At 47.3% G+C, this 16,563-nt stretch overlaps 2 protein-coding genes across 5 annotated transcripts in view; both read right to left on the bottom strand.

The window, feature by feature from the left end:
* Positions 1-1,997: 1,997 nt before the first annotated feature.
* Positions 1,998-7,668, bottom strand: B3GNT4 (UDP-GlcNAc:betaGal beta-1,3-N-acetylglucosaminyltransferase 4). Of its 4 annotated transcripts, none has more exons than XM_042442194.1 (3): positions 7,607-7,668; positions 5,680-5,741; positions 1,998-3,837 (listed from the first exon to the last, which is right to left on the bottom strand). In XM_042442194.1, exon 3 carries the CDS (start codon positions 3,808-3,810, stop codon positions 2,716-2,718), a length of 1,095 nt encoding a protein of 364 aa, XP_042298128.1. In that variant the 5' UTR covers positions 3,811-3,837; positions 5,680-5,741; positions 7,607-7,668; the 3' UTR covers positions 1,998-2,715. The 4 variants fall into 4 exon arrangements, with proteins under 4 accessions (XP_042298128.1, XP_042298126.1, XP_042298129.1 ...); XM_042442192.1 differs by having other exon boundaries at positions 7,475-7,652; XM_042442195.1 differs by lacking the exon at positions 5,680-5,741 and having other exon boundaries at positions 7,475-7,652.
* A 2,024-nt stretch (positions 7,669-9,692) lies between these two features.
* LRRC43 (leucine rich repeat containing 43) overlaps positions 9,693-16,563 on the bottom strand; it is a 34,618-nt gene continuing 27,747 nt past the window's right edge. The window contains 4 exon segments of the mRNA XM_042441880.1: positions 9,693-11,558; positions 14,236-14,323; positions 15,312-15,452; positions 15,454-15,504. Of these exon segments, the coding sequence (XP_042297814.1) occupies positions 11,425-11,558; positions 14,236-14,323; positions 15,312-15,452; positions 15,454-15,504 (414 nt within the window). The 3' untranslated portion in view covers positions 9,693-11,424.

Genomic DNA, 16,563 nt, shown 5'->3' with positions numbered 1-16,563 from the left:
TGCAGCGTAAGTCTTGGAGCTGGGGAACAGAGAAATGCAAATGGAAAATGATGGAAGGCATTTCTCAAGAGAGACTCAGAACTCACCTTTGAAATAAGAAAAATGATAAACAGAGAAATCACTCCCAAAAGAGATGTTTGTATAGCAATGGGAAGAAAATAATCTGAAACAGCAACTGTGTTCCTTTCTAATGCATCCTACCAGATGAACATTTCCCACCTGGCACACCTCTGCTGTGGCACTGAGGGCTTGACAAGAGAAGGGAGGAGACCCAAGAGTTTTCCAGGTTACAAGTCACGTCAGCTGAGGGCTGTATAGTTGCCAGGAGTGATCAGCCAAGGGGCCTTACAAGGCTGCAGTGCAAACGTCTTTTCCACCCTTCCCTGCAGACGTTCAAAAGAGTTGCTTTATCATTCGTTCTGTGCAGTTTTCTCACCTCATCAATTTTAGCAATACAAAATTAGTTCAAAGGCTGTCATAATATTTTAATTTATTCAGTTTTGCTGCAAATGAAGTGAGCCAGTGCGAATGTGCTGGGCTCAGTTGACTTCCACCCACAAACTATGCTGAAATTTCTAGTGAAAAACAAAATTGGTGAAACAGAGAATTGAACATGACCTATTACAGCTACTTGATAATGGCTGGTATGCATGGTTGTGTTATGTACGTCACATTACTGCATGGAAACAGTATAACAGTCTTTAGAGAGAGGTTAGTATGCAAGTTAGCAGACACAAGTGCTTGGAAGTGTCTAAGAGTCCAACCACCTAAACCTAGTGATGTAAATCTACACTTGAATCAAGAGCAGGACACTTTAAGTTTGGAGGAAAGCCCATTCCACCAAGAGCAAAGCAGTGTGTTACTGCTGAAGGAAATTCCCAAGGCTCTCTGTACCAAGCATTTTCACTAGCCTTACTGCCATAGCTTCTCTTCTGTCTCCATTCCCTGGGAATTCCTGAAACAGCAGTTTTGCTAGCAAACCTGAAGTTCTCCACACAACTCCCAGAAGCCCTGATAATTACTAAAGAATTTTGAAATTTGTTTGACTCTATAATGCTGACATATCTCAGGAGCAGATTAGATGTCCTAGATTGATGCTTAGGTGAAAGGGTCTTAGCTGTTGGCTTTCATTAAAATAATTCTTCATCTTTCTCCCATCAAGAAACTCAAGATGGTATACTGAGGGAGTTGGGAGATGTCATCCTGACACTGGCCAGACCCAACTAATTATCCTCATATACCTTCATACTTGAGTTTGAAAGGGTCAATTCTTTGGGATTACAAATCCCAGAATCCCCCATTGGGAGTTTTAGTAAAGAAGATGACTTTCTCAAGTTCTCCTTCAGACATCCCTCAAAACCAGTCTCCCCTCTGGAATGTGAGTCAGTCCTTTCACTACACACTTTCTGGGTACTGTCATGTTTATAGGTTGTAGATAAGTAGAGAACATACATACATTTCTAGTCCAAGATGTTCCTGTCTCCTGACTGAATGAATCAAGTCCAAATAAAGCACTTTCAAGTTCCACCTATTTCAGGTTGAGTTAACTCACCCAGGCGGGTTACAAACCGCCTGTTTGGGGCGGGCTGCACCCGCCCCTTTCCCCGGTGTATCGGGGCCTCAGTGTCCAGAGCGGCAGCCGCTGAGGCACTGATCCGCCACTTTTCGGGCTGCGGCGAAGCGGCAAAAGGCCCCTTCCCCGCAGCCTGAAAAGGGGTGTCCTAGGGGCTTCAAGCCCCAAGGACACCCCGCGGCGGTGGGGAGGAGGAGAAAGGGGCCGCTTGGCCCCTTTCTCCTTTGGTCCGCTGGGCGCAGCCTTCAGACAGTTGCGCCCAGCGGACCAAACCAGGAAGGAGCTCCGAAACAGAGCTCCTTCCTGCTCCGCGGAAAGGGCGCATTATGCGCCCTGGCGTGGAGCGAGGACATCACATCCGCACCGCCCCGTATAGAGGCGGCGCGGTCGTGATGTCCTCATGGTGGCGGCCGTGTGGAACGGCTGCTGCCATTTTGTGCGCACAGAGCGCGCACTAGGGTTAGGGGTGTGTGGAAGCACCACCCCTTTCTAACTCTAGTACGCGCTCTGCGCGTACTTTCGTGCCCATCTGTAACGGGCCCATGTGCCATTAACAGGACTTCTGTCAGAAGGGATTCTGCCCTCTCTACAGCTAGAACCACATTGATTTATTTTTAAAAATCTGGTCTCAAACCTATCTGGCCAAAGGAAGGCACCTAGATGCAACCATTAAGCAAATGAACTGGAAGAGAGTCCTGACGGATTACACCTAAAGAACCAACTTGTCTCTTCCAGGAGTGAACCACGTGCCTATAGAAAAGCCCACTAGCAGGACATACAGGTGAAACTGTTCTGTAGCTTCTTTGTGAGGTATACTGTCTCTAAACCTGGAGGTTCTATGTAGTCATCACAGAGAGCCTAGAAAAGCTGCTTTTTGGTCTTGCTGGCTGGGAGATTATGGGAACTGTAGAATTAACTTTTTCAAAACTCTTTCCATCACTACTGAAAGTCATTTGGGCCCTAGCCCCTTGAAAACTTCTGTAAGCAATTACGTGTGGAGAGGGAAGAATCAGTGCACTCAAAATTATCCTACTGTAAACAACCTCATGTTAAAATGCAAAGTTATTGTTAATAGCCATTTAAGCCAATGCTTATCAAAGTCCCAGCCACGACACACTGCACTAGATGCACCCAAATCTGTCCTATAGTTTCCAGGTTCCTGACACGGCACATCTGAGGCCATCGTCTTTCAGCAGCGTCCACATGACCCAAAGCTCCGTCGGGTTCAGTTTGTGTATGATCATCAGTTCTTTGTAGAGGCAGGGATCAAATGGATTAAAGGGCCTCTGGATTCCAAAGGTCTTAAAGCCAGGGTGGTGCGTAGGGGTCATCCCCATTTTGGCCAAGCACATCCCAACAAAGACATCATCAATCGGGAAGAGCTCCGTGTCCTCGGCCTTTGCCTGCAGTTGTCGGGCTGTCAGCTGAGACATGACGTAGCCGCCGCCGCCCGCGTAGAGGGGATAGAAGGGTGCCGGGTACATCGACTCCGGGATGAAATACTTGGCCTTGGTGTTCCTGATTGGTCGGGCTTTGTTGATGACGTCCCCAGCAAAAAGGTCCTTTTCTGAGTCCAGATCTTTCAGAAACTCAATGATGTTGTACGTGTTCACAAAGACGTCATCATCGCCCTTTAACACAAATCGGGCATGGGGGCAGTCTTCCACCAACCACCGAAGAAAGTGCAGCTCCTTTAGGGTCAGGTTAAAGAAGTTGTCGACAAAATCCCACTGCAGAATGTCATCAAACTCCAGGCTTTCGTAGAGCAAAAGCTGCTGGAGGGAATGAGCCTGCACTTTGACCTGGGAGCGGCCAAGTAGGAACACCAGCCGCACCAACTTGCCGCCAATGATCGTCTCCTTCCCCCACGTGTTCCTGATGGTCACCCGGCGGTCGACATCAACTGGGGCAGACTTGATAGCCAGGACCAGGAAGGTCTCTGCCTCACATTCTGAGGGTTTCAGCAGAGTCGAAAAGTTCCGGCAGTGTTTGTACGTTAAGAAAACACGGTGAATTTCTGGGAGAGAGGTGGAGGCATTAGCAACAGTGTGGTCTGGCAAGCACTGGAGGGACTCCACCAGTTCAGGGACTTTGAATGTCCGCTTCTGAGTTGGCCTATGTGGTTTTCTGTTTGCTGAAGGCACAGTTGACTTGGAATCTTTCCTTAAGTATACCAAACATGCAAGCAATGAAACAGACACGATGTACGCTGAAAATCTTCTCGTCCTGGGCTGCATCTCAAATGCTGCAGAAGAACTGGGTGCCTATATGGTAGGAAACACAGCACCATTAGTCTTGACTCTCCCTGCACTCCATTGACATTCAGTAAGCGAGCCAAGCCATGCAGCAGAAACATTTGACGTATTATAGATCCACAAGAACTAAGATTTGACATATTACATTATATCTATTACAGATCTACAAGAACCAGGATTTCTTCTGCATTATTATACCTACCACAACCTTACATCTTAATAACTGGACTATTACCCCACTTAAAGGTATCTTAGTCCAAACTCCCCCACTCAGGACTCTCCAGATATGATGGACTATAACTCCTACTATCCCCAGCTCTGGCAGCCACAGCCCATGTTGGGTGGTAATAATGGCATTGAGACAGTGCTAGATTGGAGAAGTCTGTCATAAGTCAATTCACCATAGACATTTTAATTCATCAGGCAATCAAATCTGCAGATACTTGTAACTTGGTAAACCAGAAACTAGCTAGCATGGTGTACTGGCTTGTGCACTGGACATGGACTCTGGAGACCAGTGTTCAAATCTTTGTTCAGCCACAGAACCCCTGGGTAACCTTCTGCAAGCCACAATCATCAGCCTCAGAGGAAGGTTAGACCCCTCTGAACAAATCTTGCCAAGAAAACCCCATGAAAGGTTTGCCTTAGAGTTGTCGTAAGTCAGGAAACAACTTGAAGGCACACAACTACAAAAACCAGAAACAAATTCTGAAGCAAGAATTGTGCTTTCTTTGTCCTGATATACATGCTGCCAAGGCAGGAGGCATCCCCTTAGAAGCTGGGATTGCATCTTAAATGGTGTTTGCCAATGCAGTTTTTAAAGTATTTCTGTGTCCATGAACAGACACAACCCTGCTCCCATGCAGGGGCTTTTTTTGTAGTTGCTTAATGTCTTTTAAACTGGCTAATCTAACTCAATATCTCCCTTCAGGTATCTTGGACACCAATATGGTGTAGTCCAAAGCATCAGGAAGACCTGAGGTTGGGAAAAGCTGATTAGGTCATTAAGCCATTAAATCCATTTAAAGTTGCCTTCAGTTTATGGTTGTCTTCCTGAAGGCACGCCCACAGTGTTGCTGTAAGAGAATGGGCTGTTCACCTCCTGCAATTCTACACAGTGAGCTTGGCCCCACTCAGGTTTCAGAGGCTGAGAGTTACAGCTTTCATTCCAGCCCTCCTTGGTACACAGGAATCAAGTTACTAGTCCTCACAGCCATAAAAGGTCTTTTCAAACAGGTACAGGGACTTGGTCCTCACATTCAATGTAAGTGTGCCACTTTGGCATATGTGAAATTTCACGTATAGCTCTCCTGTTAATATTTGTACTGCACACTCTCCTGGCATATGTGCCTGAGAAAGGAAGCTGGGGGGGGGGGGGGGAAGCCTCCTTGTACAAGAACGCCACAGATGGGTGCCCTACTATCTTTATCTTTCCTGAATGTAAAAGATGCAAAAAATCTCATTGCAAGCTTTCAAAACTGAGATTTCTTCATCAGGCAAATATGTTTAAAAACATGAGGGGAGTGATGCTGGACCTGAATGTTGTCTTCAGATACTAAGAGAGGAAGAATCCTACTCATAAGAGTTGCTGGACACTCCACTGTCCACTTCTGCTACAACAATGGCATCAAAGTCGGCACCTATCCAAGACATTTTGGGGGCTCTAGAATTGATTCAGGTGGGAAGATGCCTGACCCCTCACCACCCTAAATAATTCAGCTGGATGCAAATTCCCAGACCCAATACATGCAGCGAAGACGCCTTTCTTCGCTCCATATATTGCCCCCGCATAGAAACAAAGATGTTCTCTATATAGTGTCATGTCAGATACAAGTTCGAGTTCCCCCTGACCTGCACTCCCGTCGTCGTCCTTCCTTTTTCAGCTCCCCGAAATCATCTGTACACCAAGGAGCCTGGTTAGCAAGAGGTCAGAGAGGATGTTTGGGAGTGACCATGCCAGAAAGAACGAAAGAAAGGAAGAAAGGAAGAAAGAAAGAAAAAAGATAAATACTGGAGTATATCTGAGCATCAGAGTACACACACAATTTTGGATCAGAACCATGTTCTCTTGCACACACTGGCTCCAGTTACGCTCCTGCAATCACACCCTGAGGCTGCATCCACACTGGAGAAATAACCCACTTTGGCACTGCTCTAAGTGCCCTGGCTCAAGGCCGCTCTGGGCCCCACAACAAACTCCAACTCCCAGAATTCCATAGCCTTGAGCCAGATAGAGTTGAAGCAGTGGGTTATTTCTTCAGTGTGGCTGCAGCCCCAGCAAGTACACTCCATGCAACATCCAATTCCCCAACCACTCTCCTCCTGGCCCTGAGCATTGCAACGAAAGAGAAATGACAGCCCACACATTTGCACATTAACTTGGTCTCAAACGACGGAGAATAGCCAAACACAAAGCAGCCACACCAGATCTGCATTGTTTTGACTACTGTGCAGGTGCTGAGCTTTCCGGTTGCACAGCCGGACCAATGCTGGGGGTGAAGGAGCCCCCGGCTGGCATTATCTGGGCACTTTTCAACCACACAGACCACTGTGGTGGCACACAAGCCTCTCACTGTGAGAAAGTTCCATGAAGGGACGCTTGCCCAGAAAGCAAAGCCTGATGCGCATCAAATTTGACACTTTGCAACCCAGCAGCAAAGCCATGCCTCTGCAGGAGAGAAAGCCCTCTGGCCAAGGTGCATTTACCGTATGTATATGACTATAAATTGACCTCATGTATAAGTCAAGGGCAGGTTTTGGGGCAAAATTAGGGTTTTTGGTATGTCCCGTGGATAAGTCGAGGGTAAAACTGAGGGGCATGTAACAACGGATATAAAGGATGGTGCAAAGGAAAACAACGCCAAAGAACATACAAAGTTCCAGCTGCTCATGCTAAAGGCTGTATGGATGTGATAAATAGGAGGAGGTCAGTGATTCCAGGGCAGATTCCTTTTTAAACTAAGTATTAAAGTACGTGTCGTACTTATACCGACCCATGGATAAGTCGATACAAGTTGTTGGGGTCAGTTTTTTGACTACGATTTCTAGCCTGATCCCTGAGTCTCTGGAGTACCTCCCTTCCCAGCCCTCTGGGAGATGGAGTACCCTGAAACGCAATGGGGCTGATGCTTGGGGAAATGCGTCCATGCCCAACGCTGGCACAAAAGCGCTTTGGCCAAAGCAAAGAGGCGGCCCGGATTCAAAAGCCTGCAAGAGAAAAGATGGTTGGTGACTCCTCTTGGAGACTTTAGATCTAGGAATTCGAGAGGATGAAATCCCACCACAAAAAACTCCCAACTCCCAGAATTCCAGAGCCTGAAGCCAAGGGCATTAATCCGGGGCCAAACCAGGCTATTCCTCCCGTGTGGCTGCAGCCTGGGCTCAGAGCCCCCTGGAAGCGCCCTGGCCCCGTCCTCCTTCCCTGCCTCCCCCAAAGGCCACATCCCAGGGGGCCACAGAGGAGGGAGACAGGGCGCTTCCAAAGCTGCCTTCACTTGGACCACTGGCTCCCAGGGCTGGGGGGCCTCCAAGTGTTTGTGGACTCCAGCTCCCAGAATGCCTGGCAGTTGGCCAAGCTGGCTGGGGCGTCTGGGAGTTGAAGTCCAAGACCCCTGGAGCGCCGTTGTCGGCAGCCCCCTTCTCTTACCTTCCCTCAGAAAGGAGGCAGCCGCTCCCCTCAGCAGGACCAGGAGGCCAGCTCTCCGTTTCCCCGGGCACCGGAGTGCCCAGCCCCGTGGCCCCCGCGCCGCTTCGCTGAAGGAGCCATGGCACCCTTTACCTCAGCTGCTGCTCCATTCCCGCCGGCTTCGGCGGCCCCGGCGGCGGGCCCAACGCGCATGCGCCCCTCCTTCACGCCCCTCTCTCTTTCTCTCTCGCTAGCCCCGCCCCCTGACTCCGCCCAGGAGCCCCAACCCGCTTCGAGGCCGCTTCGCCAAAGGAGCCAGAATGCGCTGGAGAATTCGCCCACTTCGAGGGATCTACGGAAACCAGTGACAGGACTTGCCCCTAGGAAGCCATTGGGGAAGATGGGCCCCTAGAGAAACAGAGGGCAATCCTTGCCCATAGGGACTCATTGGGGAACAGTTGCCCATAGGGACTCATTGGGGAACACTTGCCCATAGGGACTCATTGGGGAACAGTGCCATGGGAATCATTGGGGACCAGTTGCCCCACAGGGAATCATTGCGGGAACACTGCCATAGGTACTCATTGGGGAACAGTGACCCATATGGGAATCACATTTTTTTGGGGGGGGGAATCCTTGCTCATAGGAGGACTTCATGGGGAATCCTTGCTCATAGGGAATCATTGGGGAATCCTTTGACCTTATAGGGATCTTTGGGGAATCTCTTGCACCATCGATGGATCTTTGGGAGGCTTCCTTGCCCATAGGGATCCTCATGGGGGAATCCTTTTCGCCCACAGGGAATCTTGTTTGGGCATTACCTTGCCCCATAGGGAACTCTTTGGGGAATCCTTGCCCATAGGGGAACTCATTGGGGAATCCTTGCCCATAGGAGAATCATTGGGGGAACAGTTGCCCACAGGGGAATCATTGGGGAATCCTTGCTCATTAGGGCAATCATTGGTGGGAATCCTTGCCCATAGGGACTCTTTGGGAGGGCATCCTTGCCCTATAGGGATCTTTGGGGAATCCTTGCCCCATTAGGGAATCATTGGGGAACAGGTTGCCTCACGAGGGAATCATTGGGGAATCCTTGCTCATTATGGGAATCATTGGTGGAATCCTCTGGCCCATTCAGGGATCTTTTGGGCGATCCTCATGCCGACCATAGGGATCTTCTTTGGGGGAATTTTTTTTTTTTTTTTTTTTCCTTGCCCATAGGGAATCATTGGGGAACTCCTTGCCCATAGGGGAATCATTGGGGAACAGTTGCCCACCAGGGAAATCATGTGGGAATCCTTGCTCATAGGGAATCATTGGGGAACTCCTTAGTGCCATTTCATAGGGATCTTTGGAGACTACCTTGCCCATAGGGATATCTTTGGTGAACCTCCTTGCCCATAGGGAACTCATTGGGGAATCACGTTGCCCCATAGGGATCTTTGGGGAGAATCCTTGCCCATACGGGAATCATCATTGGGGAATCTACCTTTGCCCATAGGTGGAATCATGGGGAATCCTTTGCCCATAGGGAATCAGTGGGTAATCCTTGCCCCATAGGGAATCAATCTGGGGGAAAATCCTTGCCCATAGGAATTTCTTGGGAATCCTCTGCACCATAGGGAATTTGGGACTACTTGACCATCGGAACTTGGGGAATCCTTGCCCATAGGGAATCATTGGGAATCCTTGCCCTAGGGACTCATTGGGGAATCCTTGCCCATAGGGATCTTTGGGTGAATCCTTGCCCATAGGGAATCATTGGGGAATCCTTGCCCATCAGGAATTCATTGGGGAATCCTTGCCCATAGGGAATCATTGGGGAATTCCTTTGGCCCCATAGGGCATATTGCGGGATCCTTGCCCATAGCGGACATCATTTGGGGAATCCTTGCCACCTAGTGGAATCTTCTGGGGAATCCTTGCCATAGGGACATTCATTGTGGGAATCCTTGTCCCATAGGCGAATTCATTGGGGAATCCTGCCTCCTAGGGATCTGAATCCTTGCCCATAGGGAATCATTGGGGAACATTTGCCCATAAGGAATCATTGGAGAATCCTTGCCCATAGGGAATCATAGGCGGACACCTGCCCATAGGAATTATTTATTGAGTCCCTTTTTGGTGTTCAATGTCATATTACCACTCTTGATATCTTTAAAAAAGCTAAGAAGACAGACCTCATCCGGCAGGCCTTCCTGAACCTCAATGATGCGGTTTGGCACCGCTTGAACTGTCATGGCTCCATCCTGTGGCATCTTGGGATTTGTAGATTCCTGGTGGCCCCAGAGCTCTCAGACAGAGCCAGGGTGAACAGCTCATCCAACTACAAATCCCAGGGTCCCAGAGACGGGGCAGTTTGAGCAGTGTAAAATGGCATTAATTCTGCAGTGTGGATTAGACCTTTGGCTGAGAAGGCTATAAACACCTTGTAAAACTACAAATCCCACAGGATCCCATAGGATGGGGCCACAACACTTCAAGTGGGGCCAAACTGCATAATTTCTAACATGTAGATGCACCCTTGAACTAATGCTCAGGTCCTTCCAACAAACCTCACCATCTTCCTTCCTGGCCTGTGTTTTTGGGGCTGTTGTGGAGAAGATGTTGTTGTTGTTGTTATTTTATAGCCCACCCTTTCCCCAAAATGGGGACTCGGAGGCCAAGAGAGAAAGATGTTTCTCTCACCTTTGCAATGGCTGCAGACCAAGGATGTCCAAAATTAAAATGGGTTTTTGAATATATATTTTTTGAATGGTGCATAGGAACCGCATTCGTCTAACTTCCCCCCAATTATGCATTTCTGTAAACTCTATGACAGGAAGACAATGCGCATAGTTTTGGGTCACTGCAGTCTGTGGTCATGGTTTCCGTTTCTCAGCTCTCTTTATGGGACTGTCTTTTCTGTCTGGTTGATAAAAAAAGGAAACAAAATCATTTTCGGTTCTACTAATATTGAAGGTTTCTTTCTGGGAATTTATTTCCTTTTTCCCCACTTATTATTTATTACGTGCCTTCAAGGGCAAGGTATGTTCAGAGGAGGTTTGCTGCCAGAGCCTTCCTCTGAGGCTGAGAGTGTGAGACTTGTGGGTTTCCATGACAGAACGGGGATTTGAACCCTTTCGACTCTATGGTTCCATACCTCCATTTCCCTATCCATTATTGTCATCTGGCGTCATTGTACCACAAAGGACAGTTCGTATGGGAGAAACACAAGGGGCTGAATCCAAATCTTAGTCCCAAATAGAATAAATCCATTTAACCAATGGGATTTGCCAACATCTTGACATACCATTCAACCATTTATTCAGTGGGTCTAACTCCAGGAGTGGGAAAAGTGTGCCTCTTGGGTTGCATGGACTTTTCTAGCACCCAGGCTGGCTCTGCACTGCAGAAATAATCCAGTTTGACACCACTTTAACTGCCATGGCTCGATGTTGTGGAATTCTGGGGACTGTAGTTCGCTGTGGCACCAGAGTGCTGTGACAGAGAAGGCTGAGCATCTCAGCAAACTACAGATCCCAGAATTCCCCAGCATGAAGCTGTGGCAGCTAAAGTGGTGTCAAACTGAATTATTTCATGCAGCCCAGGTCCCCATCCAAAGGAAAGGCCATTTGCCCTAGATAAGTGGATTAAGAGTGGCTTAATGTTGTTTTATTGCTAGTGCCTTGCCCAGAGGTTTTGAAATACAGAGAAGGATATACACATTTAAAAGGGAAATAAATACGTAACCATCCCACAAAAAGAGAGGCAAAGCGGCTGGATTTCCAGTCCCAGTACTGTATGCTGATGAGGAAGAAAGATGCCTCCCTGCCCTGGTATTGCTTTTGGCTGGCACTTGCCCAGCCTGTTGCCATCAGCTGCGGCTTCAGTCAGAACTTCAGTGATGTTCTTGGGAAGGCCTGTCCATGACTCCCAGGGTTCGTTGTAAAGCAAAACCTGATCTGGCCGCAAGGCCCCGATTCCAACACTCAGGCCTTGGTGAGGACTTGCGAAGTCGAGGTCCATTTCATATGTTGCATTTGGAATTCCACACTCAGAGGCACTGGCTGGTTCAGCAGAGTCCGCCTGTCTCCTTCAGGAGAATCTTTCTTCTTGCCCTTCCCTGAGAAAGGAGAGCAAAAAACTTTGAATCAGAGGAGTGTTTCACACTGGGGCTAATTTCGACATGAAAGAGAGATTAAAGCGCATTGAAAGCATCCTGCAAATAAAGCGGAAATGGCAAGCATCACACGCAATTGCACAAATAAAGCGCTATTGGAAAGGCATTGTCATTGAAATTCTGAAAGTAAAAAGATGCGCATTAATGCTTCTTTGTGACCACTTTAATGGCGGGTTTTGTGCAACGTCACATGAAATCATTTCATGTAACTGTGTGGTTTTTCCGGGATATTCACAGGGTAAACTCCCAATCTCCCTCGTGTGATAAACTCCATAGTATCAAAGAGCTGGAAGAGACTGCAAGGGCCATCCAACCCAATCCCTTGCCATGCAGGAACTCACTTAGGCCATGGGTTCCCCAAACCCTAACTGCAGCCCTCCAGGTGTTGCCAAAGCTGCATTGTCACTCACTATTGGCTATGCTGTCTGGGGATGATGGGAGCTGCAATCCAACAACAGCTACAGGGCTCATGTAGCCAACAGGGAGCTCAGGTGGACCAGTGGCACTTAGGGACATCTTCCAAAGTCCACTGCCAAATATGGCTTCTTTTTCATGCTACTGGTGACGAACATCTCTTGTTCTTCCTTCCTCTTACGGTGGGTTTTTTTTAGTTGTTGTTGTTTCTTGGTTGCTTTTACCACAAACAGCATGTTTCCAGGCAGCTCTCTTTTTTTAAATTTGTCGTGCACTATTTCAGTCATATGATTTTCCAGTTCCTTTCAGGCAGCAAGTGAACAATGCATGAATGAATACATATAGCCAAAGGAGACACTGTAAAAAGTGACACTTCACAGTGCTTCACAGTTACACTTCTTTTTTTCTGCACACGTCCCAAAAGCGGTCTCCCTTGCACAGGCCGCTGAACAAAGCAGCTTTGTAGGAAAATGTCTTTTCCTTCATTTCCCCCATCTCAAACACGCCCAAATCACCACTGATAAATGAGAATATTTATCGCAAATATGACTTCATCATGGGCTAGCTTGCCTCCAAATGAAAGGAATACCTGCTCCCAAGTAAACACTGTAATCAGCTCCATGGAAACCAAGAAGTGATAAGCACTGATTAAAATATATATAATTTCTGTGTCTGCATGCAGGCCACTAAACAAATATTTGACACCACTCTAGCAATTTGAGACAAGGCAAAGGTGTCCTCGGCAGCCTCAGGCTTCAGTTGGAACTATTCAGTGGTCTGGCATATATGAATGAGATTTGAATGAAAGACTGAAAAAATGCAAAAGAGATCTGGAAGTCTTAGTAGAGCACATACTGAACATGAGTCAAAAGTGTGATGCAGTAGCTAAAAAGCCAAAACGATCCTAGGCTGGATCAATAGGAGTACAGTGAGATCATCTCATCCATGGGGGTTCCATTCCAGGGAACCCCACAGATGGCAAAAATCTCAAATCCTGTGGTATTCAATGGCAGTGCATGCGCATGCGGCTGCTCTGCCAGAAGCACGTGTATGCACAGCCATTGAAGTCAATGAAGCTTGCCGTCCATGGATGCTCAAATCCGCAGGTGGCAAGCCCATGGTTGGGGTGAGCACACTGTATAGCGTCGAGATTACAGGCAGTAATAGTACCACTCTATTCTACTTTGGTCAGGCCTCACCTGGAATACTATGTCCCATTCTGGGCACCACAATTCAACAAGCTGGATCATTTCCAAAGGAGGGCGACCAAAATGGTGAAAGGTCTGGAAACCACCAAGCCTTATAAGGAGTGGCTTAGGGAGCTGGGTCTGTTTAGCCTGGAGAAGATATGTTTAAGAGTTGATATGATAGCCCTGTTTAAATATTTGAAAGGGTGTCATATGGAAGAAGGAACAAGCTTGTCTCCTGCTGCTCCACAGAATAGCACCTGGGGCAATGGATTCAAACTACAGAAAAAGAGATTCCACTTCAACATTAGGAGGAACGTACGCTTGCTGGGAGGGTGGTGTAGGCTCCTTCTTTGGAGGTCTGTAAACAGAGGCTGGATGACCATCTGTTAGGGGGGTGCTTTGATTCTGTGTTCCTGCATGGCAGGAGATTGGACTGGATGACCCTTGAGGTCTCTTCCAACTCTATGATCCTCAATATGTATTCACAGCCCAAGCCACTGCATGTTTATTCAGAAGAAATGTCCCATCAGGGCTTCAACAGAGGGCAGAGTCAAAGTTAGTGTTAGATTGTGGCAAACTGGCTGCCCGTGAAATTTGGCTGTGACCGAAATGTGAAACAGATCTGTCCACATCAGACAACCCACTTGCAGCAAGCCCTTCAGCTCAAGCTTCACTGTGGGGGAGACAGAGGCTGTTGTCGTGACAAAATTCTGCATGCTTCCCCAACACACCCTGACAAGGAATTCTACATGTTGACATGGAATCAGGCCACCCAGCATTAGTTTTTGATTATGGTTTGCCTTATCTTCTTTAAAAAGAAAAAGAAAAAAGGGAAAGAAAAAGTGATCACTCTACATAAGAAAAGTGAAATAGCTGCAAAGGTTCAGTGTGCCTCAGTTGAAGCCTCCTGCACTATTTTGCAGAGGTAGCCTTAGATAAAAATCTAAAGCATGGTGTGTGTGTTTGCATTTGCATGTGTGCACACACAACAAACTCATGTGCTTTCCTATTATTACCTTTCGCAGGTGGCGGGGTTTTCGGGGCTCCTGCAGTCTCTGTCCCAGTTTTGGATTTTTTGTCCTTTTTCGGGCCTTTTTTACTAACCTACAGAATGGAGAATAAATTTGCGTTTTTTTAGGAAGGGTGGGAAAATACAGGTACAAAAGACAGACCTGAAAGAAACCTCACACATACATATTTCTGATTGCACCCTTAAAGCCCTAAAAGCCAGTTTGCTTGGGCCATTGCCACATAGGGGATGAGGGGGCACATTCTCCAGTTTTGGGGGTCTTGCCACTTCCAGGCAAGAGGAAAGGGCTGGGTGCAAACCTCCAGCTCAGCCAGTAGAGAAACTCCCTCTTTCTGTCCTGGTTGTTGTGGTGCCAGGGCTCACCCTTCACTCTGCTCTGCACCCACCTTCTGTCTAGAAGGCTAAATGAACTGTTTCTTATCCTAAGGAAGTGAGAAGAAATAATCCTTTCATTTGATCTTGATCTGGGAACAGATCCTTTAGAGCTATGGTTTCTGTCCTAATTGCCAAACGAGAAACTATGTTCTATGTATGTTTTTGAGTAAGAAGTTGGGAGCAACTGTGGTTGGTACGTAATGCAAAACGGTAAATGGGTCTTGTCTCAGAAACCTGGCCTGGGATGATCCTGAACTGGCAAGCCTATGTCTCCGTGGCCAGTGACATAGTCCTTCGACTCACTAGCCCTCGGACCACAACACACTTCGATACAGACAGCCTCGTAAGTCATGCTGCAATCCTAGAACCATCTACGCCTATGACAGTCTCTGCAGTTTTGGGCTGCAACAGAACATTTGATTTATTTCTCTTGGAAAACAGTCATCTTGGCTCACCAGACCTTCCTTTTTGGCTCTTTGTAAGCGTAAAGTCTGGCCACAGCTGCTGATCAAAGCTGAGGCAAAGTCCCAGAAACCAATATAGCATCAGCCAAGCCTGCCAGCTATCCTTTTCCAGACAGTCCCAACAAAGGACTTCCAACTCCCAAAGGCAACCTGGTCGGAGCTGTGGTCAGAAAGGAAAGCAGGCACACACCCATTTGGCCCAACTTCATCCATTGCCAGGTACCTTTTCTTTCACAGGTGGAGGCCTCATAGTTGAGTCTGTTATCAGAACGCCAAAATTGCACACAACGTTCACTTGCGATTCCCCAGCGACAAGGCTTTCTAGCTTGACATGGCCAGAGCCCAAGGTTTTCAAGATGGGGGGGGTCACTTTGTAGGTCGGGTGAAGGAGATTTCTTTTTCTTTTTGTTCCCACCCTAAAGGGAGGTGGTGCAATGTTGGAGTTATAAAAAGCATTTTTAAAAGTTCCTACATTCTAGATCCTTTCAGGCTTGTCTATCATTGACTAATATGTCTTAACAGTTAGGAGTCAATCCCTAATAAATCAGGAATACATTAGAAAGGTGAAGCCAAACGCATTTTTAAAAAACTATATATCACCAAATATATTAGCAATAGGGCTGCCAGAGTGAAACTTGCAAGGGCTCCTGTATCTTTAATAGAAGAGAGGATTTCAGCAGGTGTGGTTTGTTATTTGGTTGTGTGACAAGCGACAACTGCTGAAATCCCGACTTCTGCACAACTATTCAAGGTAAAAGGGCTCTCTCTCCAGTTTCAATCTAGCAACCCAGATTAAAATGCATTGGCTGCAATCCTGTTGAGGCCTTACACCTTTGTACATAACTTAAATCTGGAGGCATTAGAATTGGGCAGGCCTATAATATCCATATCCAAAAAGGGGGTGCTATTACATTATTACAGCAAAGTGACCAATGTGCAATGGGACCATCAGAAAGCATGGGGAGGGAGGGCATTTTTATAACATTTTTGGAAGCACCTGAGCCATTTTATGGCTGAATCTACACTGCAGAATTAATGCAGTTTGACACAGCTTTAAACAGCCACGGCTCAATGCTATGGAATTCTGGGATTTGTTGTTGTGTTTTCTTTTCTTTTTTAAAAAAAAGACATTTAGCCTTCTCTGTCAGGCTGCGTCGTCACTGCAGAAATAATCTGGTCTGACACCACTTTAACTGCCATAGCTGCATGTTATGGAATTCTGGCAACTGTAGTTTGTTGCCAGGTGCCTCTTCTTTCACCATACAGCCTACAGAGAGCTGGAGGTAAACACCAACAAACTACAATTCCTCAAATTCTATACCATGGAGCTGTGGCAGCTGAAGCAGTGTCAAAACAGGTTATTTCTGCAATGTGGATGGAGCTTCTCAGAGAACTGGAGTCAAGATAGAGCTCAATTTGGATCCCAGGTTACCTGTCCAGGGTCCTGAAACTTTACCATAGAGACCAACATGGGG

Source organism: Sceloporus undulatus, chromosome 10 (assembly GCF_019175285.1).
Source record: "Sceloporus undulatus isolate JIND9_A2432 ecotype Alabama chromosome 10, SceUnd_v1.1, whole genome shotgun sequence".
Classification (NCBI taxonomy): domain Eukaryota; kingdom Metazoa; phylum Chordata; class Lepidosauria; order Squamata; family Phrynosomatidae; genus Sceloporus; species Sceloporus undulatus.
This window is presented reverse-complemented; position numbering and strand designations above follow the sequence as displayed.